General features: G+C 69.6%; 2 protein-coding genes across 12 annotated transcripts; both read right to left on the bottom strand.

The window, feature by feature from the left end:
• Positions 1-1351: 1351 nt before the first annotated feature.
• On the bottom strand, positions 1352-10760 carry LOC123823170 (G-protein coupled receptor 35-like). Of its 11 annotated transcripts, none has more exons than XM_045845583.1 (3): positions 10630-10760; positions 2545-2677; positions 1352-2415 (listed from the first exon to the last, which is right to left on the bottom strand). In XM_045845583.1, the coding sequence occupies exons 1-3, from the start codon at positions 10691-10693 to the stop codon at positions 1491-1493; spliced, it is 1122 nt and encodes a 373-aa protein (XP_045701539.1). In that variant the 5' UTR covers positions 10694-10760; the 3' UTR covers positions 1352-1490. The 11 variants fall into 11 exon arrangements, with proteins under 11 accessions (XP_045701539.1, XP_045701538.1, XP_045701540.1 ...); XM_045845582.1 differs by having other exon boundaries at positions 2545-2680; positions 10630-10759; XM_045845584.1 differs by lacking the exon at positions 10630-10760 and adding an exon at positions 8149-8280.
• A 3017-nt stretch (positions 10761-13777) lies between these two features.
• Positions 13778-24191, bottom strand: CAPN10 (calpain 10). Its single transcript, XM_045845571.1, has 12 exons — positions 23890-24191; positions 21868-21999; positions 20561-20757; positions 19589-19815; positions 18202-18343; positions 17077-17243; positions 16700-16974; positions 15865-16067; positions 15494-15749; positions 14428-14627; positions 14197-14242; positions 13778-14057 (listed from the first exon to the last, which is right to left on the bottom strand). Exons 1-12 carry the CDS (start codon positions 24013-24015, stop codon positions 14028-14030), a joined length of 2001 nt encoding a protein of 666 aa, XP_045701527.1. The 5' UTR covers positions 24016-24191; the 3' UTR covers positions 13778-14027.
• Positions 24192-27494: the final 3303 nt, after the last annotated feature.

The raw sequence follows: 27494 nt of genomic DNA on the forward strand, positions 1-27494 counted from the left end.
CCACGCCCTCCCCAGGGCGGCGGTGGCCGTGCGAAGTGGCGTCCTGGGCCCGACTCTGTGGAAATCCAGCCGCCTCCTCTGTGCTGGGAGCCCCACAGGGCAGGGGGGAGAGGGAGCGTGTGCGCCCCAGTCCCAGCCACAGATCAGGGAGGAGCAGCGCCCCGGGGCCAGGGAGGGGGGCCCTGGGCATCCGCAGGAGGCAGGCGGGTCCTTCGGGGGCGGACGGCACGGCAGCTGTGCCCCTGAGCTCAGAGGGGCCGCCGAGTCCTGCTGCGCACGGGGCCCAGGAGGCGGCCGCCATGTGCCCGTAGCTGGCCCTGCAGCCCACGGTCCTTCTCTGGTGCTGACCCCCACGGGTGCCCGGGCCCCCCCACCCCGTCTCACAGCACTGGGGAGGCGGGGGGCGGGGCTCTGGAGCCAAGCCCCAGGCCCAGCTCTGCCCGTTTTCCTGGCCCCCAAACCTGGCCGAGGACGGGGCTAGACAGCCCGTAAGTGCCGTGGGTGCACCAGCCCAGGGTGGGGGCCGTTCTGTGGACCCCTCGGCGCCTTGGAAAGCAACACCCTGGCGGGCGGAGGTGGCAGAGGCCAGGGGCTGTGGTGACAGCAGGCAGGCTTGGAGGGCTCAGGTGGAGGGCAGACACGTGGGGAGACTGGCTGGGGTGGGGGGGCTGGCCGTGCCAGGACGCGGCAGCAGGAGAACGGGGGGGGTGGGCTGCCAGGGGCCAGGACACGCGGGTGGGAGGGGCAGCGCTGGACTTTGAACCCAGGCCCCCCCGGACCAGCAGCCACAGCAGCCGCTGCAGCACTCTGGCCGTGTCAGCCTGAGTCTGGACGCCCCGCCCCGCCGGGGAGGCCAGGGTGGGGCGGCGGCAGTGCAAACCTGCCCGGCTGGCACCCAGCTCCCCGCTTCCTGAACAGAGCATGGGTGCGTGTCCCCGGACAGGCCCCGGCCCCTCCTCACGGCCCCCCTCCCCCACCCACCGCATCTGTGCAGGGTCCCGGCCTGCGCCGGCGGGAGAAACCCGGCAGCCGCCGGACCTCAGGGGCCAGGGAGCCGGGCGGGTGGGAAGCGGGCTGGCGGGCAAAGGAGGGCCCCCAGGAGAGACAGCCCCACTCCCCCACCTCCCACCGTGCGGGCGGGGCGGCACAAACAGCTCGGTCCTGGCCAGCCCGGAGGAACAGCTTTATTCCAGCCCCGGTGGACGGCAGCACCGGGCAGGTTCCCGCCCCCGGGGCCGCGGTGCCCCGGGCCCTGGGCTCAGCAGGGGTGCAGCCCCGCCGCAGGCTCCTGTCGGGGGGTCCTGCCAGGCCTCCGTCCCCCTGCCCTCGGTCCTGTCAGTCCTCCGCCCCGGGGGCGGGGCGGCCACCGTCCCGGGCTCTGTGCCCGGGGCCCCGCCACACAGCAGGCCTTCAGGACCGGCCCGCAGCCACAGCGAGCCCGGGGGCTCCGCGCCACGGGCCCCCCACCTCCCCCGGCCCACGCTCGTCCCCTAGGCCACCGTCACACACAGAGAGCCCTGGCTCCTCTGGGCCTTGACGCCGGGGCCTCCGGCCAGGGCGGACGCCTCCTGGAACTCCTTGGCCATGTAGTAGTAGCAGACCGCGTCCAGGCAGCAGTTGGCGTCCGAGACCTTGCTGGTGACGAGGAGGGCGGAGTCGATGGCACAGGTGCTCAGGCCCGTGGCCAGGCGCCACGTCAGCACCACGTGCAAGGGCAGGAAGCAGACCACGAACACGGCCAGGTTGGCCCAGACCATGCGGGCGGCCCTGCGGGAGGCCTCCGCCTGGCCCGCCCCGGAGGCCGGCCTGCGGCCCAGGGCGGCCACCACCTGCAGGGAGCAGGGCAGCAGCACGGCCAGCGGCAGGTAGAAGCCCAGCAGGGAGAAGACCACGGTCTTGGGGTGCTGCCGGGCGGGGTTCCCGAAGCAGAAGCCGCCCTCCCGGTCCTTCAGGGCCCAGCGGAGCCCCAGGGAGCCGGCCACCAGCGCCCACAGGGCCGCGCACACGGCCCCCGCCTGCCGCGGGGAGCGCAGCCTGCGGGCGTACAGGGGGTGCCGCACGGCCACGTAGCGGTCCACGGCGATGGCGGTGATCAGGCTGATGCTCATGTACCTGTTGACCAGGTAGACGCTCTGGGAGACCTGGCACAGCACCGTGTCCCCCGTGCTCGAGCGGTCCGTCAGCGAGTAGACCATGAAGGGCAAGGTGCAGAGCAGGCAGAGGTCGGCCGAGGCCAGGTTGACCATGTAGACGCGGGTCTCCGTCCAGCGGCGCAGGCGGCAGCACAGCACCCAGAGCGCCAGGGCGTTCAGCAGCAGGCCCAGCACCAGCAGCAGGACCAGGTAGGCGTACTGGACGTACTCGGCCGGCGGCAGCCAGGCGTCGGGGCAAGAGCTGCTGTTCATGGTCCTGGGGCTGCAGGGAGTGGGCGGAGCTCAGGGGGCGGGCAGGAGGCGGAGCCCAGGGGCTGGCAAAGCCCCTCCCACCTCTGGCCAAGGATTCGGGAGGTGAACCCCCACCGCCACCCAGGCACCCAAAACTCACCCTTTCGAGGAACTCCCAGGCACTGAGGCCAGGCGCCTGCCCCGGGGACAGGCAGGGTGGCACGGTGGGCCAGCCCAGGCCTGGAGCCAGACCCTCGTCCTCTCGGGAGCCCCGCGGTCCCGGGCCCGGCCTGCTGCTGGGCAGAGAGGAAGGTGGGAATTCACTGTCCACCTCGAGTCCCACCAGCCAGCTCAGGACAGGGAGCCCGAGGCGGTGCCTCCAGGGCAGAGGGGGGATGAAGCCCTTCCACCGCTCCCCGGGCCGGCTGCCGGAGGCGCCCACCTCTGACCCACGCCTGGACCCAGCAGCGCCATCCCATCCACCCCCCCCCCCCCCCGCCACCTGGCAGCGGAGGCCCGGGGCGACAGGGTCTGTGGCGCAGGTCAGCCCCCCAGAAACCCCCAGGACTCCCGCCCACGCTGTCCTGGGCGCTGAGAACCACCCCCGGCCCCCGTGGGGCAGGGAGCCCCGAGCTCCCTGTGGTTCGAGCAGCTGGGGGGGCCCGGCCCCTCCAGGCTCAGGCCGGTCTCAGGGCGGCACCGGGCTGCCTCTGCCCCGCCATCCTCGTCACCAGAAGCCCCGCCCTGACTCCCCTCCACCGTCCACGCTGGACTCTCGTCCCCTGCACGTGCCCCAGCCCCGGGGGGCCCGGACCAGCCTGCCGGGGGGGGGGGCACGGGGCCGGGGGTCTGGCCTTCCTGCGACTGCACCCCACGCCGAGATGGACTCCGGATTCACCCTGAGCTGTGCCGGCCTCGGTGCCCCCTCACGCCTCCTCCCAGCCCCTACCTGGGCTCCTCGGGCCGGAGGGGCCTGGGGGCCGTGGCCTCCCTCCCCCTTGAGGACAGGCCCTCTGGGGGCTCCCTACCCTTCAGGCGGGGAAGGGAAGGGGGTCGGTCCCCCAGGGCAGCTCAGGGCCAGGCTGGGCTGGGCCTGCGCCCCTGCCAGCCCCCTGCAGCCCACCCCCACGCACCGGAGGGAGGAAACACCGGGAGCCGGCGTCTGCTGAGTCACCCGGCTCATCGGCGCCTCCGGCTGTGGCCCCCCGGGGCCTGCCGACACAGAGCACAGACAGGCGGGGGCACAGTTTCGGCCAAGAACGGGAAGATTCCGGCAAATAAGCCATCCCAGTTCTTTTGAATTTTAAAATGGCACACTTGCTAGCAATTACAGTTTCACGAACCCTTTCCCGGGAGGAAGGCCCTCCACCCCAGGCCTCCAGCTCACTCTCCCGCAGCCGAGGGGCGCTGCTGGCTCTGTGCCCGACACCCTGCCGTTACCCACCGCTGCGTCCCTCCGATTTCGAGCCTGGAGCCTGCTGGAGCCCACTGCTGCCCTCCCCACTTCCTGCCGGCGCTGCCTTCCCAGCCGCCTCCCACCCAGACACCCCGTGACCTGCCTGCCAGCTCTGTGACACCCCAGAACCCTTCGAAGCTGCCGGGGCTGCTGCCCGGGGGCCTCCCCTCTGTCCCCGGGGGTGTGTCCCGGGAGAAGCCGGGGCAGTCGAGGCCTCGGCCCTGCCCAGACGGCCCCCGCCCACCCCTGCCTCAGCCCAGCCCCCACGTGGCGGTGTGCGTCCAGGACCGGGCTGCCGGCCGGCCTCCCGCCCGGCGTGTGCACCGTCCCCTCCAGCAGACACTGTGCAGGGTCGGGGGTCGCGCGGGGGTCGCTGGGGTCGCCGGAGGAGCGGGCGCTCGGCTGTCAGGGCCCTTCCTTTCCGGCCGGGGTGGGGGGGAGGGCTGCTGTGGGGCGGGGCGTGGAGGCCCCCTTATCTGCTCCCCGCACAGGAAGCAGAAGCCACCCTTGGGCCTGCGCGGAGACATCGGTGTGTCCCCTGCAGGGAGACCTGTGTGTGCGCTGGGGGGCCCGGCAGCCTCCCAGCTGCCCTCGGTCCGCCGGCCCTGCTGGCCCCTGGGGACACCGCAGACCGCTGAGCGGGACTCGGGGCAGGGGGCAGCGCCCGGGCACCACCGAGGCCTCCGGAGCTCGGGGCCCCCCCGAGAGACACCCCGGGGTCCAGCACTGGCACGCACGAGCGGAACAGGGATTGTACAGAGCCTGCAGGCGGGGGGGGGGGGGTGCGGGGGAGGGGGGCCCCCCGGCGCCCACTGCTGGGGTGTGGTCACGAGGGAGCAAGAGAGCACGGAATCAATCCAGCGACTCCTCGTCTGAGAATTGACCCGAAAAACAAGAAAACGCGTTCTCAGCCCTGGCTGGCGTAGCTCAGTGGATGGAGCGCGGGCTGCAAACCAAAGTGTCCCAGGTTCGATTCCCAGTCAGGGCACATGCCTGGGTTGCAGGCCACGGCCCCCAGCAACTGCACATGGATGCTTCTCTCTCTCTCTCTCTCCCTCCCTTCCCTCTCTAAAAATAAATACATAAAATCTTAAAAAAAAAAAAAGAAAAACAAAACGCGTTCTCGTCACGACATGGGAGCCCCACATGCGTGCACAGTGTCGTTCACCGCGGCCAAGGTGTGGAAGCCACCGGCGTCCGGCAACAGACGCGGGCGGGGGCAGAGGCGGCGGGTGGGCGCACGCGCAGGGGACCCTGCTGGGCCACAGCGAGGGCGAGATGCTGCCGCTCGAGACGGCAGCGCCGGGGGCAGAGCATGCCCCGCGTGCTCAGGGACACCGTCAGACAGAACAGGACAGACACCGCGTGGTGTCGCTCACGGGGGGGTGGGACGCGGAAGAGAAAGAAACTCACTGCAGAGGAAGAGAAACAAGCTCGCAGACGCAGGCGGTGGGGTGGCAGCCGCCAGAGGCGGCGGGGTGGGGGCGAGGAGGGCCAGGGTCAGATGCACGGCGACAGGAGGACCCTGGACGCCCAGGGCATGGGGGGCCGACCGACACTCTTGTACCCCTAAAGTTTACGGACTGTTAATGACCAGTGCTGCCTGGTTAAATGTACAGGACAAGTAACAAGCTTTCATAAAACAACTCACCGAGGCGAGAACACAGAACTGAGATATTTCCATTCCAGTTTTTTAAATGTGGCCACAGCCCACAACGTGGATTTCACAATGAGATGGGAACCCGGGCCCTGGGAGACACCCCAAGTTCCTCTGAACTGCAGCCCACATTCTGACTGACCCCGGCTCCGAGGGCCCCCTTCAGATACCCCCCGCCCCCAGGTTCCAAGCCCCCAGCGCAGCCCTGCCTGGCTCTGGGACCCCCGACCCCACAGCCGGCACTGACCTGCCCACAGCGGGTTTTCTGGGCTGAGCTGCCGGCTGTGCCCCTCCGTAAGGCAGGCGGCCGATGACAGCAGAGTGGGGTTGACAGCTCCCCGCCTCTGCCCAGCCCAGCACCGCGTGGGAAATTTCCAGGAAGGGAAGTGAGAGCCAGGCTGGGTGTTGACACCGCCTGACACCTCACACGCCAGCTACGGGGCACTCACCCTGGCCGGTGGGACCCCTTCCTGCAGCTGCCTCAGCCGCCCGCCCGCTCAGGCCCCGCTCCTCAGAGGCCTCCCACCCGGGCGGCCCTCCTCCCGTCCCGAACGCCCCTCCCCGGCCCCCGAGTCCTCCCTGGGCGTCCTCCCCGTCCGGTCCCTGCACACTGAGCCTCCTGTGGACGCCAGGGGGGGCCCTGCTTCTTGGGCAGAGCCTCTGCCTCTCCAGCATCCCCCCAGGCCCTGGCCGGGGCCTGTCTCCCCGCACAGACTGTGGGGCAGCGCTCGAGCCCACCCCCCGCTGCAGAGGGGGGACTGCGGCCGGAATGGGGGGTGGAGGCCCCTGAGGAGGGGCCTGGGCTCACCCCTGTCCCCCAGGCGGGACCCCAGACCCAGGCGGTGGGGTCACTCCATGGGCTCCTCGCTGCCCCACCCCCCACGCCCGGCCTCCTCCCTCCACGTGGGTCTCTTCAGACGGCCTTGGCTTCTGTGCCGCCGACCCTTGGACGACGCGGGGTTAGAGGCACCGGCCCCACACGGCCGAAAACCCACGCGTGACTCTGGTCCCCCCAAAGGGACGGCCAGGAGCCTCCGGGCGCCTGGAAGCCTCACTGATCACGTGGGGCTGACGGACGGACACCCTCGGCGCGTGCGCCCTGGACACCGTGCTCCGGAGCTGCAGCCGGAGCCGGAGCCGCGAGAGAGCGTCTCGCCGGGAAAGCCTCGGGGCGGGGTGGGGGAAGTCCCACGCACGGCGTGAGCCGAGACCCACGTGTGCGTCCATGGCCGCGGGTTCGCACCGTGTTTTCCCGTGTTTCCCAGGCTCGGCTGCACTTGATCTTGCCGGTGGCAGGGAGCCCCGCACCCCCCGGCCCCGACTTGTCCGCGTGGGCACGCGGCAGGGCCTCAGGGTGCCCACACACACCCCGCGGGGCACCCAGTCACCTGCCCGTTGCCCGGGCGGCGGCCCCGGCCACAGGAAGGGTCCAGCCGGCGACGGAGCTGAGGGCCGAGCAGGGTCGCGCCTCCCAGTGGGCGCCCTGCGGACGCCAGTGACCGCGGGCGCAGAGACGTCTGCCTGTGGGAGGGGCCTCTGCCCCCCCACCCCCGCAGCCCACCACGCTGCTGGCTCCCTCCCAGTGGGGTGGGGGCCGCCCTGGGCAGGCTTCCGGCTTCAGACCAGGTCAGGTCGCTCACGGCCGGGCAGCCTCGCGGCCACGACAGTGCGTCCGCTGAGGACGGGCCGGGGCGCAGCCTCGATGCCGCCGCCACCGCCAGGCCCCCACGCTCGGCTGGCACCCCACACCCGCCGTCCTGCCGAGGGCCCAGAGCCCGGTCCTGCTTCGCACCTGCTGGGCCTGGGAGAGACCCTGTGACCGGCCAGTGGGTGGGGGCCAGGCACAGGTCTGGGGGGTCCTCGGGCCTTTCCTCCGAACCCTTGGGGGTCCAGAGGGCTGCAGGGCTGTGAGCAGCAGCCACCAGCTACGGTCACTGTGCTAGGTCCACCTGGGGCCTGGAGGGAAGTGGCCCAGGGGAGGCTGGGCCGCCCGGCTCTGGCAGCTGCCACCTCTCCCCCTCGGGCACCTGCAGCCTGCTGTGGGCTGAGTCCCGCACCGCTCCCGATTCACTCACCACTTGTCATTCACCATCATTCAGTCACTCAATCATCACTCGTCACTGGCGTTCAGCAAGCGAGCTGAGCCTGCGCAGGTCGCCCGAGGGTGAGAATCAGGGCGGGAGGGGCGGGGCTTGGTGGGCGCCCCTGGGGGCACACCCTCAGGGCCTGCTGGGCCTGAGGTTCCATAGATCCTGAAGGGTCGTGAAAAGGCCATGGGGTCGTGAAAAGGTCATGGGGGCACTTGACCGCTCCCCGGGTCACACAGAGGGGAGAGCAGCTGGGCCGAGGGGGCCTGTGGGGCCGCCCGTCCTGGTCCAGACCCCCGCACACCCCCCGCAGAACCACAGGCACACGCAGGCCACGCGAGGGGAGCTGCACGGCTCCGCCCTTCCCTGCCTGTCCTCCAGCCCCACGGCACCGGTCACCGCAGCCCGCCCGTGCCTCAGGGCGTCCGGACACACCCGCGGGTGGTGGGACTGCCTCCTCCGCTGGCTGCAGCGCCCCACCCGCCCGGCCCTCTCCCAGCAGGAGGGTCCCCAAGTGGGGAGGTTGCGGCGGGCCGGCCTCAGCCCACAAGCTGGCTCACTCACCCCTGCCCGCCGACGTGCCCTCCTCCTCTGGCCCGCTGCCCGACGGCCGGCCGGACGGCCAACGGCGTGCAGCCCGCACCGGCTCCGCAGGAACCCCTCGGGGACCCTCCGGCAGTGCAAAGGGGCGGCTGAGGAGGTGGCTCCAGCCTCCCTCAGGCTGCTGACTCCTCCCAGCCTCCCCCCGCTCTGCCCGAGGCCGCGCTGTCTGACTGAGGCGGGCTGCTGGCGCGAGGCCAGGCGGCCGGCCCGCAGGGCACCCCCACCCGCAGAGGACAGCAGGCGGGGCTCCAGGCCGCCTGGGGGCCCGCCCCACGTGTCGTACCCCCTCCTTCTGGGGGGCCACGGCCCCCGCTGAGGAGCCCGGGGGGCCCCCCCACCCCATAGGAGGGGCATTCTGGCTGCACTCGTGGGGGCCCTCAGGCCAGAGAGGTGATGGGCAGAGCGCCTGGGTGCCCTCCCCCTCCGGGGAGGTCGGCTGAGGTCGGAGCAGAGGGTGCGTCTCCCTGGGGAAGGGCTCTCCCCCTCCCCCCGCCCCGCCGATCCCCCGGCCACCCAGGGCAGCGGCCTCCGCGGTGGCTGGTCTGACCCGGTCTGTCTGGGGTGAGCCCAAGAGCGGGCGGCCCGCCCAGCCCCCCAAGGGCCACGGAGGCAGGAGGTCCCCCGTACCCCTTGGGAAACGTGCGGCCAACTGTCCTCACGTCCCTGCCCGGCTCTCCCCAGGACACCGGCCTCCTGACCCCTCTCTGGACATCGGACAAGTTGCTGGCTGACAGAAACACAAACAGGCCACACGGAGGGGGAGAACTCGGGGCCCGGAGAAGCGGGGGACAGGCTGCCGCAGACCCACGAGGGGAGAAGGGGGGTCGGCAGCGCCCCCTCCCCAAGCCCGGGCAAAGCCAGAGCCGACAGCAGTGGCCTGGGCACGCCCCCCAGGGACTCTGGGCACCACACACCCCACCTGCCGGGGGGCGGGGGTCTGCACGTCCCCCAAAAGTAGATATGCGAGGCCTTCGGCCCCGGAACGCCCCTCCCAGGGGCCAACTCTCTGGGCGGGCAGACAGACGGAGGGACGGGAAAGGTGCGTCCCCGCTGCGCCAGGCAGGGCAGCGGCGGCTGGAAGGCACACGGGCGCCCCCACCGGCACCCGGAGCGCCAGCAGCGGGGGAGGCAGGCCCCGTCTCCGTGGACACTGGGCCACGTGGCTCAGGACAGACGGCGGTGTGGCCGTCTCCCCGGGCACAGCGAGGGCAGCCGGGGCGCAGGTGCTTCCTCGTGGTGCTCGCAGTGAGGGCCGGCAGGTCGTGCTGCCCCAAGTGGAAGGGGAAGCCACAGGGTCCGCTGGGATGGAGGGATGGCCAGGGGTCCCCACGGCGCCATCGGGCCGTGGTGCTGAGTAGGAATCAGGGCGAGGCAGGCAGAGGGGCTCAGGTGTGGGGCTGAACCACCTGGGGGCACGGGTCTGTCGCCCCCGCCAGGGGCCACGGCGCTGCTCCGCCGCGGGGGGTCAATACCCCGCCCTCCCTCCCGGGTGCCAGACTGCTGGGGGGGCAGGGGGACGTGCTGGGCCACCGAGGCCTGCCCATCCAACCAGGGGGTGGACCCGTGAGGAGCCCACGGAAGCCTGGGAAGTTGGTCGGCACTTTCGAAAGGGCACCTGGTCCATCCCAAACCCAAGCTTTGGCTACAACCCCACGGGCACAAAGCCGCTCTCTCCCCCTCCCTCCCTCCACCCCCCCCCCCACACACACTTGCCCTGTGCACTCAAGTGTGCTGGCTCCACACCCAAGTGGCTGACGGCCACGTGGGCTGCACACTCTCGGTGCAGCCGTGCACTGCGGCCCGGAGCACAGGCCGGGGGCTGGGCTGGGCTGAGCACAGGAGCTTGGGGCTCTCTCCGGCCCTGCTTTTCCACGGGGGGGGGGGGGGAGCCGGGGCCTCGGGGCTCGTGTTCGCACACGAGCGAGTCCTTCTGCCAGCCGCCCCTCCCTGCGCGCGGGTCCCTGAAGCGCCTGCCTCGCACTCCCGCACAAGAGGCCCGTTCCCGCCAGAAACACGGGTCGTGCGGGGCTGCGGCCTGAGCCCGCGGCCACTGTCGGCGCTGACCGGGGACAAACGGGCCCCTGGGCTGCCGGGCTGAGTGCGCCGGGGCCGGAGGTGGGCCCGGCCTGCCCCTGCACTCCTCCTCGGAACCAGAGGGGCCTCCCCTGACCCCGCGGCGTCCCCAGGAGCGGTGGGACTCTTCCCTCCGTCTCCGTGGCAGCGGAGAGAGTCCTCGTCTGTTCGTGTCCATGGGGGCAGAGCCAGTGAAACCCAGGGAGGCAAGAGACGGTCACGAGCGAAGAGACGGAGACGGAGAGAGGGGAGCTCGGGGCACCTGAGGACCTCAGCCCCAGCTCCCACCTGCCTTCTGCCCGGGAAGCCCGGCCGGCCCAGCCCTCGCCCCAACACCTGCCCCCAGGGCGCCGGGGTCTCCACACTCACCGCCCGAGCTCTGCGGCCCCCGCGGCTGGCCCAGGCCTGGGGGCGGGCCGGCGGGCTGGGACATGAGAGAGAAGACCCGGGGACAGGGCCGGGACCAGGAGGGACACGGCTCCCGCGGGGAGGGCGCTGCCCCCGCCTCCGCAGCGGGGGGGGTGATCCCGAGGAGGAAGTGCGGGCAGGTGGAGCGGGCAAAGTCCGCCAGCAGGCCTGGGCGGCGCTCCCGCCTGCACACGCCCCCACCTGCCGGCTGCGCCTGCCGGGCCAGGCACAGAGGAGGGGGGCAGCCTCCGGCCCACACCATCCCCCACGGGCAGGTCCACGGAGCGGCTCCGGCCCACAGGCGGGCCTGGCCCCGGAGTGTGGCTGGAGCCCAGGTCACCAGACAGCGCCTTTGAGGGCAAGTCTGCAACGAGGGCCTGAAGTCCAGCGACAGCGGCTGAGTGGAAGCAGGCCCTGTGGCTGCAGGGGCTGCCCGGGGGGTGGGGGTGGGGGGCTCCTTCAGCGTTGCCTGTGGCGGGAAGGCCTCTGCTCTTAGCCAGCTCAGGCCTCAGGGCGGGAGGGGGCTGGTCCGGAGGTGCACGGAGACCACGCCCACTGCACCCAGATATCGTCGGCTTCCTCAGCCCCAACCTCACAGGTCCCAGGACCACAGGGGCCACTGCCCCCCAGGCCACCTTCCCACCTCCCTCCTCTGGCCCCCGCCGCCCGCAGCGGAGCCCTGACTGGGCCTCTGCCAATCGTGTCCCCCTCCCCACCCAGCGAGAGACCAGGAACGTCCCCAGATCCGGTCACAGCCAGGGCGTCCGGCTGAGGAGCCCCCGACCCCCTGCCCGCCCCCCGTGAGCCCTCCAGAGGGTCCTGGGCCCCTTGCCCAGAGGGGGTGGGTGGGGCCGAGAGCTGCACCTGATTCTCGGCTGTCTGCCACGGCCCTCCCCCCCCCCCCCCACACACATAGGCACTCTGCCGAGAGAATCTCAGCCGGCGACAAAACTCGTGGCTCTGTCCGTTCTCCCATAACCGGACTGCGCTGCAGCAACACACAGACCACAGCGGCTGGCGGCGGGGAGCCGAGGGCAGAGCCCAGAGGCGCAGGCCCAGCTCGAGGGCACCCCCTGCAGACCTCCCCGGGACGCACCGGCTGGAGGGGCCCACGGGGCCTGTGTCCTGCCTGGGGCGTGGCTGCCTTGACAGACGGACCCTGAGGGGTCACCAGGCCAGGCCATCGGGGCGTGGGGGCTGGGAGGCCTGCTCCCCGGGCCGGCTTCAGGGCGGGCTCACACGGCCGGCCGCAGCAGCCGCAGAGGACTGGCGGTGGGGTTCAGGGAGCAGCGCCCCTGGAGGCCTGTGGCCGCAGGCTGGCTCCCCCGTTTGAGTGGGGCTGCCTGGCGGGGGCCGCAGGCTGGAGCTGAAACGACAGGCCTGTCTCCCGAGCGCCGGAGCCCGGAGGCCGGAAGCCAGGGCACCGGCTGGGGATGCAGTTCCCGGCCAAGTGCCCCTTCCTGGCCGGCAGATGGCTGCCCTGCCACCGCCCCCACTCGGTCTGGGGCCTGCTCCTGCGAGGACACTGATCCCAGCACGTGGCCCCACGGGAGCCTGACTGCCTCCCCGAGGTACCCCCCGGGCCCTGTTTAGGGCTGCACCATGAGTCTGGGGGACACAGCTCAGAGCACAGCATCCCCCCCAGGCGCCGGCAGGCACACTCCAGGGGTCCTCCCGGCTTCCAGGCCAAGGGTGAGCGCCCTCACGGGGGTCCCCAGTGCAGATGGCAGCAGGTAGACAGTTCTCACCCGGATGGGACTCCCCGCACCGGGCGGAGGTGGCCAGCTGCAGTGAGCGGCAGCGGGTGGCAGGATGGCAGGACCCACCCAGGACGAGTTGGGGGCTGTGAAGCTTGCCTTCCGACCCACACAGTGCCGGACGCCCCCGGGCGGCGGCGGGGCCGTGGCGCCCGGCACCGGCTCAGACACCCCCACCTTCCTGCCCTCACACAGGGCTCACAGTGCATGTGTGTCAGCGTCGGCCTCTGCAGGCCCCGCCCCCAGTCCCAGGGGAGGGACCGTGAGGACCGCTCTCCAGCAGCAGGGGGACTGTGACGCCCGGCACGGGGGTGGCCTTGCCCGGGTCCGACGTTAACCCACTCTAGTGCCGAGTCAACAGGTGCGGGGGACCAGGGCGTGCCGGCGGGCCCTGCGAGCCGCATGGGCAGGAGATGCAGACAAGAGGCTCCGAGGGGCGGGCAGGCGGCCGAGGCCGGGGCAGGCCCGGGTCATTCACAGAGCAGATGTGGCCGGGGGCCGGGCCGGGGACGCACGGATGGCAGAGGGGCTGGGGCGCGGAGAAGAAGGGCCCCCACGGCGGGTGCGCTCGGCAGGGGCTCGCCCACGCGCCCACCACCGCCCACCACGGCGCTCCGCTGGGCGGAGGAAGGGGCACCGGACATCAGAGACCCGCTGGGTCTCCGGGGCAACACGGACCTCCGTGCGCCTGTCAGAGCAGGAAGCGCAGGGCGGCCGACGGCAGGGTCTGCCAGGGACCGGCCGCAGAGGGCCCTCGGGGGCGTCTCCTGGGGGCCCCGCACGTGACTGGCACTGGCACGGACGCGGGCCCCACGGCAGAGGACCAAGAGCTGCTGCAGGCCACGTCCGTCGGGAGGGCCCAGGGGAAGCCATCGCCCCACACAGCCATCCGCACGCCGGCACCGTGGGGTCAGCACGGGACCGCCCTTGGGCTCTGACGGGGTGGGGGTGGCCAGCCCAGACCACTGGGCCCTGGACACAGGGCCGCGGCCATGGCGGGAAGCCAGGGCCGCACACGCACAGGCCGGCCGGCAGCGTTTTCCGGGAACCTGTCACGGCCTGGGATGCTCGGCCGGCCGGACGCCCTGGCAGACTGGGGCGAGCCGGGGCCTGAGCTGTCGAGGACGGGGAGACGCACGGGGCACCGGGGACCGACGACCACCGCAGCCCACGGCCGGAACCGCGCGGCCAGCAGGGCACGGCAGGGCCGCCCGGCGGGGAGATGGCGGGCAGCCCCCGCTTCCTGCCGCACCCTCCGGCTCCTGCCCTGGGCCGCCCGGGGGGCCAGTCCTCCGCCCAGCGCCACCGCACAGGCCGCGGCCCACAGCGGCAGGAACAGGACACCCGCCGGCTTCTCGGTGCTCATGTTTATTTGCAAAGTCACGCCCCCGAGACGGGGCACACGCGTGTGGCGACACTCCGGCCCGCCGGCTGCAGGGCCTCCCCGGGCCCGAGGGAAGACCGGAGGGCCCCCGGGGGCTGCCGTCCCGGCTCGGAGACCAGGACGCCTGCGCGGGGCTCTTCTCGCCCTGCCTGCTGCACCCGCCAGACGACTCCCTGAGCGGGCGGGAGCCCGAGGACGCCCGTCTCCGAGCTGGCCGGTCAGGTCCTCATCACCGCCCGGAAGGAGGCCTGTGGAAGGAGGCGGCGAGGTGTGGGCAGCGGCCACGTCCTCGTGTCCCAGCGCGAAGCCCGGCGTGCAGCGCGGCCGCAGGAGGGGCGGGGGGAGGAAGGCCCCGGGCTCTGGGCAGCCCCCGCGCCCCCCACGTACCTCCTGGAGGGGCTGCCCCAGCATCTCCCGGCTGTGGATGGAGCGCCTGCGGGGGAGGACACCTGGGTCAGCCGGGGCCCGCCCCTCGCGCCCAGACCCGCCCACGCCCCGCGGGACGACGGGAAGGAGGCCCCTGCCCGCCCCCCGTCTCAGCAGGACAGCTCACAGCGGGGGGCGCCTCGGCAAAGAGGGGGCTGGGGCGCCGGGGACGGCGGGCCCCCAGAGCCCCACCTGTCTATCCGGGTGGCTATGGTCACCGTGAAGGCGCCCTCCGTGTCCGGCAGGTAGGTGGAGGGCACGACCCTGTAGGTCCCCGCAGGGAGGTGGCAGAGCCGGCTCACTTCCTGGGCGTGGCGATGCGGCACACAGCTCACCAGCGGCTTCTGGAGCAGCAGCGGGGAGGCCCCCTGGCCCCCGCCGTCCGCTGGAACCTGGGGAGGCACAGGCTCGGGCTGGGAGGCTCGTCCCTGGGGCGTCCCTTCCGGTCTGCAGCTGCTCGCCCCCCAGGCCCGAGGCAGCCCCAGCTGGCGACGTGCTGGGGTGTCGTGGGCAGGGTGGCGGGCCCCTCCCCTGCACCGCCCCTGCCTGGGGACCACCCTGCTCAGGCCCTGGGCCACCCAGTGGCACCAGCACTTTTTCCGAAGCCGCTAGTGTCTCTGCTCAGGGAGAAGGTGGACCCCGCAGCTCCAGCACCGCCCAGAGGGCAGAATCTTCCCAATCAGAAAACCCCGCTCTCCCCTCAGGCCACCTGTACAGCGGGCTTCACGGGCCCCTGAGCCCCTGGGCCCCGGGGGTCCTGGGACAGGGCTCTGGGTCACCCTCCCGGGGCCCCGGCCCCTCACGCCGCGGGGACAGAAGTGGGGCCCCCAGGAGCACAAGGGCACGTGGGCTGGGGAGCCACACTGGCCACGCGACCGGCCTGCCATCTCTGACCTCTCCCCTGCTCCACCCTCAGGGCTGCTGAGGTGTCTGGCCTGCACGGCGGGTGCTCTGGGGGGCGCTCACGAGGCACCAGCCCTTCCCTGGCCTCCACCTGCCTCAGCACCCCCCGGGGGCACTCCGTGGCTCCCACCCCTCCCACAGGGCCCCCCGGGCTCACACCCATTCTGGGCAGAAGGGGGGACAGCACGCTTGCAGCCGAGTTCCAGGACGCCACCTCTCCCTTTGGCCCCGCCGAGCCCATCACGGCCTGAGTGACTGAGCCCAGGCCTCCACTCCACGCCCCGCCCCGCCCCACCCCCTGCGTGGACACAGCCCCCCCGGGGGCCCCCGCCCGGCCCTGCCCCCAGGAGCTCACCTGGAAGACGTGGAAGCCGATGGGGTGGCAGTCGCCGCTGGGGCAGTGCTGGTGCAGGGAGATGCGGACGCAGCGGGGGCCCGCACCCTCGGGGACCGAGAGCGGGAAGCAGGGGTTGCTGGGGAAGGAGGCGAAGTTCCTGCTGCCCCCCGCCGTCTGGCCGGCCCGCCAGGAGCCGCGCAGCCGCACGGTCTCCCACTCCCCCGCCGACAGGGCCGCTCCGGGGCCCAGGCTCTGGGCCCCCGTCTTGACGGCGCTGCCGAGACACGAGCACGGGCCGGCTGGAGGTGCGGGCCGGCCGCGGTGGCCCCGGCAGGACCCAGGGGACGGCCCGTATCCGCCCGTGCCGGCCGGCCCGCACCCGCCCTCACCTGAGGGAGACGCTGCCGCTGGAGAAGACCCGGAGCAGAAACTGCCCCGGCACGCCCTGCAGGAAGGTGCTGGGCACGGCCAGGTAGTGGCCGGCGGCCAGCTCGCAGCGCAGGTGCACCTCGCGGTCGTAGGCGTGGCAGGCGGTGCCGGCCACGGGGGGTGCAGACAGGACCCGGGGCAGGCTGACCCGCCGCTTCTCTACCTGCGGACAGGGGGCCGGGCAGAAACTGGGCACCGCCCCGTCCCGCTCTGGCCTCAGGGCCTCGCTTCAGGGGAGCGGACACAGGAGGGCACCTGCCTCCCGGGGGCTCACGCTCAGCCTCCCCCTCTGGGAGGACCCACGGCGGACAAGACCGAGCCCCAGGGCAGTGGGGGGGGGTTGGGCCGGGGGCTGCTGGGAGAAGGCCCACCGGCAACCACCACCTGGGAGGACGGGAGGGCAAGGTGCGCCCCGCCCACAAAGGGGGGGGGACACTGCCCCGTGGGCCGTCCGAGCTGGGCAGCACACGGGCGATGAGTCCCTGCCCCAGCCAGGCTCCTGTGCCCAGGGGAGCAGGATAGGCAGCTCCCTGGACAACCCCCCAGGACCAGGTGTCACCCCCCCCACAGCAGGGAGGGGACTGAGGGGGGCGGGAGCGGGGAGAAGAGGCCGCCCTGGGCTCCTGGGGCAGAGCCGCTGCCGGGAGCCCACAGCCGTGCCGCTAGCTGGCTCCGCCAGGGGCCGTGGTTCTGCCTCCCCCAGCCCAGACAGGCCCGGGCAAGACAGGCAGGCACGCAGTCCCGTTGACCCGGACCCCAGCCCTAGGGGGCGGGACACTGGCCCCTCGGACTCACCTTCCAGAGGTGCAGGCCCACGGCCGGGTAGTCCCTGCCCGGGACGCTCGCCGGGCTCGGCGCAGCACGGTCGCCCCCCACCGGGGCCCGGCCGGCCCGGCCCGCCGCGCACCTCCGGGGCCTCTGCAGGACCGCGATGCACACCTCGCTGGGCTCCGAGACCCGCAGCCAGAACTTGGGGTTGCTGGGGAAGCTGCTGTTGTTGCGGCAGCCCCCCGCCGACTGCCCCTGGACCCAGGCCCCCGGCAGCGCCCGCGCATGGCTCAGCACCTTCTCTAGGGCAGGAGCACACGGCAGGTCGGGCTCCCAGCCCCCACCCCGGCCCCCGCCCCAGCTGACCCCGGAAGGCCCAGGCCGTGGGGGTGGGGGCCGGTTACCTGAGTGGAGGCTCTGCAGGTGGCCGGCCTCCGTGACCGGGTAGCCAATGGTGACCTCGTCGAACTCGCGGAGAAACTCCTCCTCCTCCACCCAGAACTCCCCCTCCTGGAGCTGGGAGAGCAGGGCCTGCGAGGCCCCCGGGGCCACCCGGCTCCACCCTTCGCCCCTGGAAGGGACCTGGGGTCAGCGGACAGCTCCGCCCCGAGTGACAGCACCGGTGGGGCCTGGGGACCGAAGAGCGCAGGGCCGCACCCCTCCTCCCGCCACGGGGCCGGCTGAGCGGGCGGGCGGGGAGCAGCAACAGGGCGCTTGCCCGTCGCCTCCGGCGGAGCTGAGTGTGGGGTCTGCCCTCCATCGGCCACCGAAGGGGCCTGTCCCAGCACCTTCGCCCACCAGGATGGGTCTCAGAGCCGAGGACGGGGCGTGAGCGCCCCCCAGGTCCCCGTCCCTCGGCCCGGCAGGGTGTCTGCTGCTCCACAGGCTCCCTCCTGAGACCAACCCCCGGGGCCAAGCAGGCCTGGCTGGGACCGCCGAGCACAGGCACCACCACAGGCCCCCGCTGGGGCGGCTCAGTGGAGGGAGCGCCGGCCTGCGAACCACAGAACTGCAGGTTCGACTCCCAGTCAGGGAACATGTCTGGGTTGTGGGTCAGGTCCCCAGCAGGGGGCGCCTGAGAGACAACCACACCTTGATGTTCCTCTCCCTTTCTTTCTCCCTCCTCTCTCTAAAAATAAATAAATAAAATCTTTTAAAGATTTTATTTATTTTTAGAGAGGAAAGGGAGGGAGAAAGAGAGAGAGAGGGAAAGAGAGAAATATCAATGTGCGGTTGCTAGGGGTCATGGCCTGCAACCCAGGCATGTGCCTTGAGTGGGAATCAAACCTGCGACTCTTTGGTTTGCAGCCCGCGCTCAATCCACTGAGCTACGCCAGCCAAGAAAAGAAATAAAATCTTTTGTTTAAAAAACAAAAAACAAAAAAAAAAAAAGTAAAAAAAAAACCCACCACAGAACCCGGCACCAGGGCCCAGGCCCCCACACTGTGGCACGGGCTCTCGGCTGCCCCTTGGCGCCCGCACCCCACCCCACCCCGCCCCACGATGGCAGCCCCCACCCCCGCACGCACCCCTCTCTCCAGGGTCCGCGCCAGCACCGCCGGCCCCAGGGGTTGTGGATGCGCAGCAGCAGGATGCTCTGCCCGGCCCGGCCCTGCACCTCGCACAGGTCCGAGACGACGAAGGCGTGGAACTCCCCCAGCTCCCTGGCACCTGGGCGAGGGACGGCTCTGTCACAGGCGGGGCCCTCACACCCGGCAGACGGACGCGCAGGTCTGTCCCCGGGGGCCGGCCCAGCCCACCCAGCTGTGGCCCCGCTGACCCCCAGGGCGTCCCTGGCCGCCGTGGACGGTGAGCTCGGCAGTGGCCGGAGCCAGCGCACAGTCGCAGCACGGGGCCCAGGGCGGGACTCCGGCTCCGCCGGACCAGGCGGAGCCCATCCCCCTCTTGGGGGCTCAGCCACGGCCCGGGGCCGGGCGGGTGAGGGGCCCTGGCCGGACCACGTGGTCGTGCAGGGTTCCTGGCGCAGGACCAGGTCCCGAGAGCACCACTCCCGGCCCTGCTGCCGACGGTCCGTCACTGCCGAGGGACAGGGTGGCCTCTGGGCAAGGCCAGCTGGGGTCAGTCAAGCAGGGGGAGGCCCATAGGCCTGAGGACAATGGACTCCACCCACCCGGAGGCCGGGGGCAGGCGACCAGGAGCAGCCGACAGGACGGCTCTGCCCCAGGAGGAGGGGTGGGCCCGGGGCCGAGAGAAGGAACACCTGCACCACCTCCACCGGCTCCGTCCAGACCGGCCCCACAGCCGCCCCACGTCCCCGGCCCTGTCCCACTCCCTGGGCTCTGGGGGACCTCCGCAGCCCCGAGTCTGCCCGCCCGCCCGCCCACCCTCAGGGGAGCAGCCTGCACACACACCAGGGCAGCGTAACTGCCAACACGGGCCAGTTTATTCCGGCGGTAGGTTTCAGACCACAAGCTCTATTGTGAAAACAAGTCTAAACGGGGAAGTTTCACGCATAAGGCGCCTCGTCACTCGTAACAGCGTGAAACCAGGAAGACCGCCGTCTCCAGCGCTCAGGGCAGGTGCACGGCAGGTGCACGACGAGGGGCGACGTCGGCCAGGCCGCCTCACCCGGGGAGCATGGCTCTGCAGCTCGCAGGACGACGCACAAGGTGCGTGTCGGCGAAAAGCGCTGGAAGCGGCTCCGTCCGGGGGGGCCGACCCCGCAGGCTGCCCGCTGAGCCTGGGACGGCGCCACCACACGCCCCCTGACCGTCTCCGCTCAGTGGCGACCCCCATGCGGCACAAGCTCCCGCCCACCAGGATGAGCACTGGTCAGGGAGGGGCGGGGAGCAGGACGAGGTCACACAGCTGGATGCCAGCCCAGGATGAATGTGCAGACAGGGCCCCAGGACGTGCCCCCCACCCCCCCGGGGTCCGGCGGGGCCGCCGCCTCACCTGCTCTGGGGCTGAACACCGAGCAGCTGATGGGACACCGCTGCTTGAGGCCCAGCAGCTGCCGACACGTCCTGGGCTCCGGGGCGCCGGGCCCGTCCTGCGGGCCACTGCCGCCGCCGCCGCGGGCCAGGTCCTTCAGGCTCCACCTCTCCGCCAGGCCGCCCGTGAGGTCCACCAGGGCGTCTGCCACCTGCCCTGCCCACAGGTGCTCGTAGGACCCGTGGACCCTGGGGGATGGGCAGGGAGTGAGCCTCAGCATGGGCGCGGCATGCCGCCTCTCCCCCACCCCCACGGTCCGGGACGCCCCGAGGGGTCCTCTGGCCCCCACCCCACCCACTTCAGTCCCTGCTCTTCCCAGCCGCCTCACCTTCACCACGGCCGCGCAGCAGCCGTGCCCTCGCCGGCTGCCACGCAGAGTCCCAGCCACGCCCTGCTGCCTCTGCCCACGCACAGACCCCCTCCCGCACCCTCCCGCAGCCCCTGGTGGGGACACCCACCCCTGCAGCACAGGCAGCAGCCCCTTCCTCTGTGCAAAGGCCTGCCCGTCGGCCCGGCCGTCAGGGGCACTGCAAGTGCTCTCTCGAGGGAGCGGCCTCTATCTAGACTCCTCGCGAGGCTCGGGCTGCGCCACCACAGACCAGGCTAACGCCCAGGTGGCCTCTTTTCTCCCCGGCGGCCTGCAAGAGGCCGCCTGTCCCCAGTGGCGAAGAACAACTGGGCAGAAAGACCTCTCTCGCCGGGGTTTGAGGACAGGAAAGGGAGAAAACACAGGCCTGCTCTCCACGCCCAGCTGCGCACGGGGGCAGGGAGAGAGAGGCGATCCCAGGCCAGGGGCCAGAGCTCCTGTCCCTGGACCGGCCAGCCCCACCCCAGGACTGGCCACCGCAGGCTCGGGCACGACAAGGGAGCTGCAGCCCGGGGGGGGGGGGGGGCAGCCCGAGGCGGGGAGGCCCCGGCCCCCGGCCCGCGTACTTGGCGTAGGCCTTCTCCAGCAGCGGCAGCCAGAACACGTCCTCTCTCTGGCACCGGGAGAAGCAGAGTCTCCCTGCAAGACAAGGCAGACGGTCATCCACGGTCACCTCCACCCAGCGTCCAAACTGCCAGACCCGGCAGGCGAAGGAGCCGCGGTACGTCTCGTCGAGCCAGCTCGGCTGTCCAGGGGGGATGACCTGCCGCGCGGGGGAGGAAAGGAGACCGTGAGACCAGTGCCACCCAGCGCCCTCCTGGCGTCCCGGCCACCGCGTGACCACGCCGCACCGTCCCCCGGCGTCCCGTGGCCGGCGGAGGGCCCGACCTCGCGCCACGCCCGGGGTCCGTGCCCACGGGAAACCAGCCCACGGACAGGAGGCCCACAGACGTGTCAGTGATGCATTTAGGGGCCGCAGGAGGGGGCCAAGCGTCTCTCAGAGTCTGACGCCAACCACTAAGTTCTCCTGTCCCAAATGGCCCCGACCTGAACCCAAAACCAACACTCTTATCAGCAGAGTCCCAGTCCTGACACAGCTGGCCGCAGACGGCAGGGCGTCTCGGGCACGGCAACCCCCCCACCGGAGCCGGAAGCTCTGGGCCGCTGCTGCGCACGGACCCAAGCGCTCGCTGCCCTGCCGGGCTGGGTGCTCTGACCCCAGCGGCGGTGGGGGCTGCGCCTGGGTGACTCGTGTGGTCCTGGCTCTGCCACTCGCCAACCAGAGAGCCAGCGACAACGGCTCCAGGGCCCTCGTCAGGGAGACAGAGGCCAGAGCCAGTGAGCGGTGTGTTCGGCCTGGGCCTGGGCCACGGGAGGGGGCCCGGACGGGGCCCCACTGCCAGGGGCTGCTGCGGCTGCCCTCCTCAGAGACAGCTGGCGAGGAGCCGGGCGGACGGCCGCGGGGGCTCCGGGGTGGGGGGGGGCATGGAGTGCGAGCAGCCCCCCCACACCTGCCGTGTCTGCTGAGCACCAGACACAGTTTGAACCGTCTTTGGCCAATTCATACTCAAAACCTGCTCAGAGCCAACTAGCCAGGGGCGCTCATTCCAGACTAGGGCACAGGCGGCCTGGCCAGCCCCTTCCGAGCCAGACTGGCTCGTCTGTCTTTTCAGTTCACAGGAGAGCCTGGGGGCAGGGGGCGCAGAGCCAGGTGGGAAGCTCCCCTGAGGGAGAGGGTGCCCCTGAGGCCTGGCAGCCGAGCACTAGCTCCCCACAGCCTTGTCGAGCCGCCTGGCAGAGCCCCACAGAACAGGGGCTCAGCTGCCTGGCCCCCCACTTCCTTCCTGTGCACAGCAGACAGGAAGACAGACACCTGGTCCAGGAGGTGCCGGCTCTTCTGCAGGGCGGCGCAGGCGCACAGGAACCAGCAGTCCCCCAGCAGCCCTTGCTTCACCTGCCCTTCCTGTGGGTTATCTGGAAACATCCGGGGTGCGGCACAGATTTCCTGGAATAAAGAACATTGTCCAGAGTTACAATGTGTCTCCCAGCCTCCGGTCTTCAGAACGGAGAACACAGGCCCGAGGTGACAGGCGGGGGGAGCCTTCCCGCTCTGCACACTGTCCGTCCTGCTTAGATCACAGGGTCACTGCCCCCGTCCACCTTCCTCAGTTGGCAAAACCCCCAACTCTGGATGAATGCTGCCACCCCCTTCTTGAAACAGCTAAACGTCCATCTGCAAAACCGTTCCACTTCAAATTCCTAACGGTCACCCTCGAAGGGGCCCTCTGACTTGCTGGACAGCCTGCTGTCTGAGAGGACCCTGCACCCGCACCGCCGACCAGCTCCACCGGCCGGGCTGCACCTCTCCCCAGGCGTCCTCACCTCCTGCTTCTGTCAGCAGCCGCCTGACCTGCCTGGACTCCTCCTGGCACCCCTCCCTCTGCCCCCTCGGTGGGCAGCGTCCCCCGGCATAAGGCACAAGGGGGACACTGCCCCTCAGCACCACGGCCCTCCGCTGACAACCTTCGGGAGAGGGCTGCACCCCTGCTCCCTCCTCCTGCTCCCTCTCAAGACACGGGCCTCTCTGGCTCCACGCCTCCAGCCGTCTTGGCCAATGCCACCCCTGTGTGTCAATCACAACAGGTGTCTCTGTGTCCTCCTCTTTCCCAACGTCCCACAGCACCAGAACAGTGGGGGGGGGGCTGTCCCCTGACCCCAGCAGTCCCAGTCCCCCAGATGGAGCCTCTGCTTAGACGGTCCTGCGCTCCCAGCTCTGCACCCCTGCCTCCTGACAGCACCAATTAGCAGGCAAACTCAGCCCTAGACTCCCACTCCCACTCCCCCCAGTACAGCAGATGGGACCACCCCCACCCAGGTGCTGGGCCAGAAACCGGGAAGTCATTCGGATCCCTCCCTCACCCTCGCCCCCTACTGGGAAGGGGTCACTAGGACCCATCAGAGTGCTAACAGCATCGGGCTACCTGCGGCCCCTTAGCCCTTCTCCAGGAGCACTGCACGGCTGGCCCACACTCTTGCCCCAACCACCCGTTTCCCAGCTGGCAGGTAACGCTGAGCTTCTTCACACTGACGCCCGGTTGAATCACTCCTCCACAAAACACCCTCTTCTGGCTACCCATTGCCACCAAGACCCATTTTCACCCCAAGTCCGCCGGTGTGGCCTGTAAGGCCCTCCGAGCCTTGGCCCGATTCCTCCCGCGCCCAGGATGACCCATTCCAAACAGAGCTGTCTCCGGAAGGCGCTGCTGGCCAGCACACCCGGGAAGGCAGGCTTCTCCCACAGACAGTCCCGCTCAGCACACCGACAAGCCACTTCTAAAGATGTCAGAGCAACTTGGCCAGAGCATCCCTGTAAGCTCCCACCTTAAAACGTTCACACCTGGAAGCGCAGGTGCACTAAGTCCAGAAGAGAAACCTGCACGGCCAAGTGGCTCTGCTCTGCAGGTTCGGCCTGGCCCTGCCGCTGGCGCATCAGAGGACCTGGCTGCCGCGAGCACAGGACACAGAGGAGCCCTGCGAACTCGGGGCCAAGTCCCGGCTGTGCCCTGCGGAGCAGACGCAGGAGGGGGCACTGGCTCTGAGCCTATGAGCACGCGCCTCTCGCGGCGCCTCACTGTCCTTCGGAACCGAACTCTCACAGGTGTGCGCCGCGAGCGCGGGGCCCGGCGCACCCGAGTAAGCTCCAGAAGGAGCTGCCACGTGCGGTCGGGAGCCTGGGACCCCCCCTCCCGAGAACAGTAGCGAAGACCCTGCTGCTGGCGGATGCCCACACCTCGCGGACCCGGCCCCCGTTCCGCCGTTCCACCCAGCCTCTGCGCTTGCACCCCAGCAGGGCACAACAAGCAGAGGCCCGACCCAGGACCTCGCAGCCGCCTACCTGGGGCCGCTTCCACGTGATGTCTTCCCGGAACTGGGCCAGCGGTGTGGAGAAGCTGGAGAAGAGCGAGGAGTCCGAGGCTGGGAAGGCGGCGTCCCGGAACAGCTCCCTGGCCGGCGCCCGCATCTTGTGCGCCCTGGGCTCCCATGTGCAACCCAAGCCTGGGGGCCGAGCGCGGCCAAGGGGGAGCACAGCCCGGTAGGAGGCGGAGGCGGAGGCGGAGGCGGAGTCGGAGTCGGATACTGACCCCCGGCTGCCCGACGCTCCCCAACTCCGCTGGGCGCTCTACCGCGTCATACCCGCAGCGCCTACGCGGCCGCACGCCGCCGCTCGGTCGCCCCGGTAACCGCAGGGGTTCCGAAGCTGCAGCCAACCAGACGCGGCGCACGTAGTCACATGACACTGCAGCCCAATCGTATCCAAGCGTCAGGAAGTTCGGGTCGGATTCCCAGATCCCCGGGGCGTGGCTCCCGAGCTGAGCAGTCGCGGAGCCGCACTTCTCCTTCCGGGCCAAAGGGACCCGGAACTGCTCAGGCCGAGGTTCAAGTTCGAGGAAGCTGGCGGCTGTCTTGTCCTTGGGCTTGTGCGGGTCCGGCCGAGCCGTTGGACCCCCTTGGACTCGCTCCCTCTGGGGCCGAAGGTACCAGAGAGGCCGCCTCGGCCGACGTCGCTCCGTGGACCACAGACCCCAGCATGCAGCGCGGCCTCCAAGGACGAGCCTCCTCTTCCGGCCTGCGGCGGCGGGCCCGCCTGTGTAGGCGGAGCCAATGGGAGATCCGCTAGAGCAGGAGTATCGCCAGCCGGGCGAGGTGTCCTCGGGTGTTGTTGCTGTGCGCAGAGGTCCTGGGGAATGAGACGGCCCACGGCGGTGGGGTGGGGGAGAGCCTCCCCAACCCTGGGAGGCTGGCTTAAGGCAAGCTGGGATCAGACGCTGCCTCCAGGGCAGGTGGCCGGGCTTCTGGTCCTGATGGGCTGGACAGTGACCTGCTGGACCTGTGGCTGCAGCTCCTGGCCGCTCGGTGCTGCGGGGGAGGTGAGGACAGTGATTTCGGGACCTGTTCGAGGACTCACTCCAGCTGCAGAACCTGCGCTTCGCCTTCCCTTCCTGCGCGATCCCAGGAAGGAAAGCGGCCAGCCAGAGACTTTCTCTCTGCCCCTCCAGGCTTTTTGCTTTGCTACGGCTGCTTTTGCTTGGCTCAGGAGTAGGTCCTTCAGGCTGGGGTGGCGCAGGGAGGTCAGAGGCCCAGCTTTTGAGCCAGCAGTGCAGAAAGATTTCGTTTCTTAGAAGGCACTCGCTGACTAGTCGTGATTCAAAAAGAGAGGCAGTGCCCGAGGGTTGTGGCGACGGGCCAGACAGCCCAGAGCCCCTGTGGAATTGCAAGGACTGGCTTTGAGGGCCGTCCGTTGAGGAAGCCTACCGGACTCGTGGAAGGGTGGCCTTACGCGCAGCCATCGGTGATCCTGCAGAAGTGAGGGGGGCTCCTCACACATCCCACAGGTAGGTATCTCAGCCGCATCCTACAGACTTGAAAAGGAGCGTCGAAAGGAGGAGACGGCGGCCCAGGGCGGTGGAACACCCGCGGCTCCGTGAGGGGGGCAGCCGGCATTCCCACCCCAGGCAAACCCTGTTCGCTTAGCTTGCTGCCACTGGACGAGTGCATTCTTTTGGGGGAGTATTTTAGTTTAAATTTTGGTTTTTAAGCCCCCTTATAAAAATAATATGGAAATGCTTATCTCAGACTGTTGAGATCTTGCTTCCAGGTATATCCTCTCTTTGGTTGAAACAAATTTTTATAAAAATTAAAAAGACATTCTCCTTATAGGATGCCCCCCCCCACAACTATTGCTCCCAAATGGTTGTGTTCCGAAGTTCTGTTACGAACACAATGCATGTGATCCCCACCGTTGACTCCAGTCCTATTGAGACAGGACAGTGAGAAGCTAGGAAAATTCCTTGGCAAGTGGCATAGGGAAACTGAGGCAGAGCTGAACACGATGCTGAGCAGCTCACAGCCAGAGACAGAAGTTCACCTCCCGAGAGAGAACACGAAGGCCTGTTGTGTTTCAGCCCCAGGACCCGCCAATGCAGCAAAACCGGGTGGGCAGATGCCAGGACCAGCTGCAGTGACTGAAGGACCCCCGCTGTGGCACAGACTAAGCAGTGGAGACTTTGACCCTGAAAGGGCACCCTTGGGGAACTGATGACCATTCACAGACCCTCCCCTGACACTTCCCCTAAGTTCCCCACGTGCAAGGAAGGGGTAAAAGCCTCAAGACAACAGGACCCAGTCCCAGCTCTCCCTCTGGGGGGCACGTCGCACCATTCCCTTCCCCGCTCCTTTCTCACATGCAGGCGTCTCCTGAACGCTCAGGCAATCGGCAGCTGGTCCCAGGCTAATCCCCTGAACCCGTCCCCAAAGCACCCTTTTACCTGACTTCCCAGTGAGGCAAGGCACCCCTGCCTGGGCTCTCCTGTTGCTTCCTCTGTGCTAAGTCCTTCCTTGTTTCACTGTCGCAGCTTTAATAAATGGTTCCTCACAGTCACCCGGACTCATGTTGTGAAATCTTTCCTACACAAAGTCAAGAATCCACACACTACAGCTGACCCCAGATGGGCACACTCAGGGCCAGGCCCCTGTCTGGTAACATGAACATGAACATAAGCATGTGTCAGGTATGCGTTGCCCCTGCCTCACGTGGGTGCTGCTGCGGTCACTGCAAAGTGGAATCTTAGGTCAGCTTGCTCCTTCATTTTCAAACAGAGAGGTTGTCTGGGCCTGGGTGGGGGCGGTAGTGACCTTCACATGCTGCCGTGATCCCATTAACATCGGGCTGAGATGCTGGGCTGCCATGGACAGCCTGGCCGAGCCCCACGCTCAGTGGCCATTCCCCTCTTCTGCGGCTTCCATTCTCCCTGGGTGTTACCAGCTGACTCTTTAGAGAGGTCAACCATTTGGTTCTCAGGACCAATCCAATGCGGCCAAGAATTTCCCATTTGGGATGCGATGAAGAAGGAACCTATTCGGTACACAACTCAATTGTGACAGCAACCAAGACCCTCCCTGGCTAAACAGCTCTGCACCGCGGACACCACTATAGAAACTGCGTCTCCAGTGGAAAGGAAAAGTTCGATCTCTGAACCAGTGGGGATCTGGCTTATATAGCTAGAAGTCCCCGCCCCCTGACCCCTGATTGGTCTGCGCTTTTCCAAATTAATTGGGCCAAAGAGCACTGTCCTGATTGGTCAGAATGGAGCTGCTCTGATTGGTTGATGAAGAAGGTGTGGGGGGACCTCAGTCCTATTGGCTGACGTAGGATCCCAGGAGCCTGCCTATAAGGGCGGCGGAGCTGCAGAACGCAGTGCAAGCAGCAGCTCCACGCAGGCTGCTCTCGTAAGTGTGGTTTGCCTGAGGGGCTCCTGTGCAGAAATGACTTCTGGGCTCAGTATTTTTTTTTTTTATTTTAGCCATCAGGAACCCTCCTTAAAGAGCATTTCCTTTCTCAAGGTCCACAGAGAGAAAGTGGAAAAAATACATAGCCTTAAGAGCAAACATCAGGTTCTTCCAAGTGCAGGAGTGTGGCAGGGAGAAGAGCTCCATGGGCAC

Source organism: Phyllostomus hastatus, unplaced genomic scaffold, assembly GCF_019186645.2.
Source record: "Phyllostomus hastatus isolate PE091 unplaced genomic scaffold, TTU_PhHast_1.1 phas_contig_477, whole genome shotgun sequence".
Classification (NCBI taxonomy): Eukaryota; Metazoa; Chordata; class Mammalia; order Chiroptera; family Phyllostomidae; genus Phyllostomus; species Phyllostomus hastatus.

Bases quoted from the DNA above. Each gene is read 5' to 3' on its own strand.
- LOC123823170 (XM_045845582.1), bottom strand. From the start codon at position 10,693: ATGTCCCAGCCCGCCGGCCCGCCCCCAGGCCTGGGCCAGCCGCGGGGG. The intron at 2,681-10,629 runs GTGAGTGTGGAG...CTCTCTGCCCAG, and splicing joins GGGGCCGCAGAGCTCGGGCG to CAGCAGGCCGGGCCCGGGAC. The intron at 2,416-2,544 runs GTGAGTTTTGGG...CACTCCCTGCAG, and splicing joins CCTGGGAGTTCCTCGAAAGG to CCCCAGGACCATGAACAGCA.
- CAPN10 (XM_045845571.1), bottom strand. From the start codon at position 24,015: ATGCGGGCGCCGGCCAGGGAGCTGTTCCGGGACGCCGCCTTCCCAGCC. The intron at 22,000-23,889 runs GTAGGCGGCTGC...TCTTTATTCCAG, and splicing joins TCACGTGGAAGCGGCCCCAG to GAAATCTGTGCCGCACCCCG. The intron at 16,975-17,076 runs GTAACCGGCCCC...CTCCTGCCCTAG, and splicing joins CCTGCAGAGCCTCCACTCAG to AGAAGGTGCTGAGCCATGCG.